This window comes from Rhincodon typus, chromosome 5 (assembly GCF_021869965.1).
Source record: "Rhincodon typus isolate 14 chromosome 5, sRhiTyp1.1, whole genome shotgun sequence".
Lineage (NCBI taxonomy): Eukaryota > Metazoa > Chordata > Chondrichthyes > Orectolobiformes > Rhincodontidae > Rhincodon > Rhincodon typus.
Genome location: NC_063336.1, coordinates 46147213 through 46152652, shown reverse-complemented (window position 1 = coordinate 46152652; position 5440 = coordinate 46147213). Strand labels below are relative to the sequence as shown.

The following is a 5440-nucleotide window of genomic DNA, read 5'->3' as shown; positions in this document are numbered from 1 at the left end:
GGGAGAGATGTGCGGGAGAGATGTGCGGGAGAGATGTGCGGGAGAGAGAGAGTCAACGCTTCAGTATTAGCTCTGATGAAGGATCTCTAGCCTCTGTTTCTTTCTACACATTTTCAGTGAAATATGCTAAAGATTTTCAACACTTTCCATTTCTTATGAAACAAAAGTAACCCATTTTGCTAGCCCTCCAAGAAGCAATCATACTTCCTATGAGACACCCAGTATCCTTCAGCAGGGATACCCAGCAATAGCTGCCCGAGATCAGATTTGGCAAATATTAAACATGAATTCTAAAAAAAAAAGCTAAAGTATGGGAAAAGCATAAGCAACTTTATAAGCAAATGTAAACGAATGACAAAGCAATAACTGATAATCCAAAACATGAAAGCAATTAATAAAAATGACCATTAAAAAACACCAAGTAGCACTACAAACCATGCTTAGGATGCACAGCTCATGAATGATAGACTACAGGCCATAAATCCTACTCATGAAGGAAGGGGGAGCGAACTGGGACTGAGGTAAAGAGTTGGGTTTGATTATGATCAATTTTGTTTTCACTTTTGGTGGGGCACACTGAGCTGATCTCAACAGAATTCATGTGATAAATTCCAATTTAACAAGACAGAAAGAAAATAGTTAAAAAAAAACAGCCAGCACTCATTTCAACAGAGGTGATCATGGTTGACAAACCTCCTAGAATTTTTGAGAACACACAGATGTAGTTTGAGACAAATGCACTGGATGTAATGTGCATGGACTATTTTCAAGCATGAGATAAGTTACCAGATAGAAGAATAAACTAAGAAGTATGGAATTAGGGATAGGAGATCATGAGAAACTAAAAATTAGTTAGAAAGGATCAAACAGAGGTTTGGAGGCAAGACTGCTTTACAGCCTGGCTGTGGTGTCTCACATAGACTCTGAAGTATTTATGTTCATTGTCTGTTTTATAATTCATCAAATGACATCAATTCAGGTTTAGGCACATTCGTATGAAAGAACATCACATGCCCAAGGAATTTTTATCTAGTGAGGTAGTGATTCAGAAGACCAGTAGAATGATCAAAGCTTTGCTTCAAGGAAGCTTGTAAGCATGACATGAAGGGTCAAACCATTGGGTTCTTCTTTAGCCAGAAGATATCAGTTGGTGTCAGAAAGAAATGGTGATACCACCTGTCAACCAGCTAGACGATCAGCGGCTATCTAAGGCAGCTTGACAATAGACAGCAGTAATGAAAACAAAAACTCTCAATGACATTTGACAACCAGTTCATATGCAGCATTTTGGCAGAGCCTCTCTCTCTCTCATAGACTGATATCTCCGACCATCAACAAAGGATTATCATATGAAGTAACTCCACCCCCAACAGATTCAATTTGCTGTAAGTTCATCATTTTACAAAGACGGATAGGTGTCAGCAACAGCAGCCTAAATGAAGTGTTATAGAAAAAACCAAAATCTAAGATACATTTTACTGTTGAGAAGACCAAAGGAAGCTCAAAGGAGACACGGGTGCAGAAATAGGAAAATGAGCAAATAAAGTGAATAGCCAAGGTCTTTTCCCAGGGTAGCGGAGTCCAAAACTAGAGGGCATAGGTTTAAGTTTAGAGGCAAAAAGATTTAAAAGGGACCTGAGGGGCAACTTTTTCACACAGAGGGTGGTGTGCATATGGAACAAGCTACCAGAGGAAATGATGGAACCAAATACTATTACAACATTTAAAAGACATTTGGACAGGTATATGGATTGGAAAGGTTTAAAGGGATATGGGCCAAACAGAGGCAAATGGGACCAGTTCAGTTTAGGAAACCAGATTGGTATGGATGGGTTGGGCCAAAGGGTCTATTTCTGTGCTGTATGACTTCAATGTTAGATACCATGAGGAGATATACTTAGATCTAAAACAAGAAGCAGTAAATGAATGGAAGCATATTCAATATTGGTGAACAGCAAAGGGGTTTGGGTGTACAGGCTGACAAGATGTTAAAAGTAGCACGTTGACTTAATACAAGACTATCACACAAGATAAAAGCATTGAGCTCCATATTGTATGGTGCATACGTAAGTTCTTAGGGGCATAATAGATATTCAGTAGGACAAAGGATTACTGCATTTGAAACACTAACTGTTTCTCTCTGTAGGTGCTGTGAGACCTGCTGAGTTTCTCCAGCACTGTTCTGTTTTTGTTTCACTAGAAGACAGCTTGGGATGAGCACATACGTATGAAAAGGAAGGTTTGGATATGCTTTATTCTGTGTAGCACCTTGGTACATTGTACGATGTGAAAGTTACTACATAAATGCAATTATTCTTGTTGTTGACATGCTTGGCTATTTTGATAATCATGAAGAAATTTGGCAGGGTCGAGTGTAAATGAAGGATCCAGACCGTGAGACACAGATATGAGACAAATTGCAAGGAATTTGGGATAAGCTGTGAAAGAAACACTTCACTTAATTGGGAGTGCGTGGAATTCACTGCAATAATAGTGGTTAGCAGATACTTTCAGTATCTGAGATTGGATAAATACAGAAAAAGGGGATCAAAGACACCTCATGATGGAGCGGGTAAGTGTTATAAAAATTGCAAATGCAAGGAGGGTCAATACTGACGTGCATGTATCAGGCCAAATGGATCCTTCCCAAGGTTGTAAGGTCAATAGTTCCACAAATTATAGGCTTGTAAATGAACAGAGCTGAGAACATGACATGCAGCCTAATAACAACGAACCTAAAATCTAAACTATAGAGACAACAAATTGAAGGGAACCAAGAAGAAAGTAATTGTTTAGATGCCATTTTTCTTGACAGCTCAGCCTTTAAATGCTGCACCCAGTCTTATGTGACAGGAATATCAGTTTTTATATACCACAGTCACATATGAAGTTTAAAACCAATGCTACCATTAACTTGTTGTGATGTGGAACCTGAAACTCAGCTCTATGTTAGATACTGATGTAGAACAAGTGAAGAGGTCACTCAGCATGTCCTGCTTTGTTAACTGTGTTTAATTGCAATTACGGAGCTCTTGAAGCTTTTTCCCGTCTGGTTAATGCAATGTAACTATAAAAAAATTAACGATAAATCGTTACTAAGAAATTGCACCTTATTAAGGAGGCTCTGGGCCAATCAACATCCAACAGTCTGCTCTGAAATGAAAAAAACAGTGCTGGAAAACTCAGCAGGTCTGGCAGCATCTGTGGAGCGAGAAACAGAGTCAGTGTTTCTAATCTCATAAGACGCTTCTTCAGAACTGGTTCTGAGAACTCCGCTCTTATTTTGATGTCAAGCTGGACGAACACAGCAGGCCAAGCAGCATCATAGGAGCAGGAAGGCTGACGTTTCGGGCCTAGACCCTTCATCAGAAATGATGCTGCTTGGCCTGCTGTGTTCATCCAGCTCTACACCTTGTTATCTCAGATTTTCCAACATCTGCAGTTCCTACTATCTCTTATTTTGATGGTTGTGACCAGCTGCACTACAGCAGCTAAGACAGTCCGCAATGTTTCTAGCAGTGACTATAGCAGTCAGTATGGACAGGGAAACGTACATTTAATTTCTACTTTCTGTACCGTTTATTATTAATAAAGTACTTTAAGGCTAGAGGAAAAAAAGAGCACTTCAAATATTACGGGGGTCGTACTTCAATTTAAAAAAAAAATCAGTGACTAAGCTTAATCTTTCCATTTAGCTGAATGAATTTCAAAAGACAACTAAAGCGAGATTAGAGATAGTAGGAACTGCAGATGCTGGAGAATCCGAGACAACAAGGTGCAGGGCTGGATGAACACAGCAGGCCAAGCAGCATCATAGGAGCAGAGAGGCTGACGTTTCGGGCCTAGACCCTTCATCAGAAAAGGGGGAGGGGAAGGGGGTTTTGAAATAAATAGGGAGAGAGTGGGAGGCGGATAGAAGAGGGATAGAGGAGAGGATAGGTGGAGAAGAAACAAACAGGTCGAAGAGGCGGGGATGGGGCCAGGAAAGGTGAGTGTAGGTAGGGAGTTAGGAAGGGGATAGGTCAGTCCAGGGAGGACGGACAGGTCAAGGGGGCGGGATGAGGTTGGTCGTTAGGAGATGGAGGTGCGGCTTGAGGTGGGAGGAGGGGATAGGTGGGAGGAAGAACAGGTTAGGGAGGCAGGGACGAGCTGGACTGGTTTTGGGATGCGGTGGGGGGAGGGGAGATTTTGAAACTTGTGAAATCCACATTGATACCATTGGGCTGCAGGGTTCCCAAGCGGAATATGAGTTGCTGTTCCTGCAACCTTCGGGTGGCATCGTTGTGGCACTGCAGGAGGCCCAGGATGGACATGTCGTCTGAGGAATGGGAGGGGGAGTTGAAATGGTTCGCGACTGGGAGGTGCAGTTGTTTGTTGCGAACCGAGCGTAGGTGTTCTGCAAAGCGGTCCCCGAGTCTCCGCTTGGTTTCCCCGATGTAGAGGAAGCCACACCGGGTACAGCGGATGCAGTATACCACATTGGCAGATGTGCAAGTGAACATCTGCTTGATGTGGAAAGTCTTCTTGGGGCCTGGGATGGGGGTGAGGGAGGAGGTATGGGGGCAGGTGTAGCACTTCCTGCGGTTGCAGGGAAAAGTGCCGGGTGTGGTGGAGCTGGAGGGGAGTGTGGAGCGGACGAGGGAGTCACGGAGAGAGTTGTCACCTTAAAGCGAGATTAGGCTGCGGGTGGTTAGTTACACGACCTCAAGATCACCTTGACCTCCCACTTCAAACAAACCCAACTAGGTTTACAAATATCCCTCTCAAATTTTGAGAGCTGCGATAACTAGCGCAACAGCAAACCAATCCCACTCCAGTGAGGATGAGGACTGGATGGGTGTTAATGCCGAAAGCCGCATACTCAGTTCTTGGCTAGCTGACGTCTTGCCCAGTTAAGAGCGAATGGTTGACAGGGGCACTCACTACTGAGTTGTTGCTCGATCAGTGCCTCGCTGCTCGGGTGTCTGGGTGCACTGTTCGGCTTCCGCTTGCCGATCTCCACGTGCACTCTGTTCTCCAGGTTAAAGTTCCGTATCGCACGTGTCAAACGCCCTCCCATTGTTACATCCTTCTCGAGCCCCGGCCGACGTTCCGAAGAAGCTTCCCTCCCCGATTTCCCGGGCCAACGTTCCGAAAGGCTTCCCAGGCAGCCCGCGCGACGTCAACAATCCCTGCCCTGTCCCCAAGAAGTAACCCACCGCTTGCAACATACCAGCAACAGCAAGAGGCACCGCCACCTACCGGGCAGTGCGGCCCGTGGAGGGCAAGGAGGGTTTCAAATGATAATGTTTCAAACGTTTGATTGAAATTTTGTCCAGTTTTACACAAACCTACTCATTCGGTGTCACCCCCCCATTAAATTTTAAAGTAGAAAACATCACAAGGCTGTACACACAGATGATTATGCGCTGAAGTTCTAATGGACAGTTTTTGGCAGATT

The 5440-nt window shown here is 43.9% G+C and overlaps 1 protein-coding gene across 1 annotated transcript in view; it reads right to left on the bottom strand.

Moving 5' to 3' along the window:
- ndufaf4 (NADH:ubiquinone oxidoreductase complex assembly factor 4) overlaps nt 1-5179 on the bottom strand; it is a 10701-nt gene extending 5522 nt beyond the window's left edge. The window contains exon 1 of the mRNA XM_020515269.2: nt 4924-5179. Within this exon, the coding sequence (XP_020370858.1) occupies nt 4924-5059 (136 nt within the window). The 5' untranslated portion in view covers nt 5060-5179. The remainder of the gene's footprint in view (nt 1-4923) is intronic.
- Between the last annotated feature and the right edge of the window lie 261 nt (nt 5180-5440).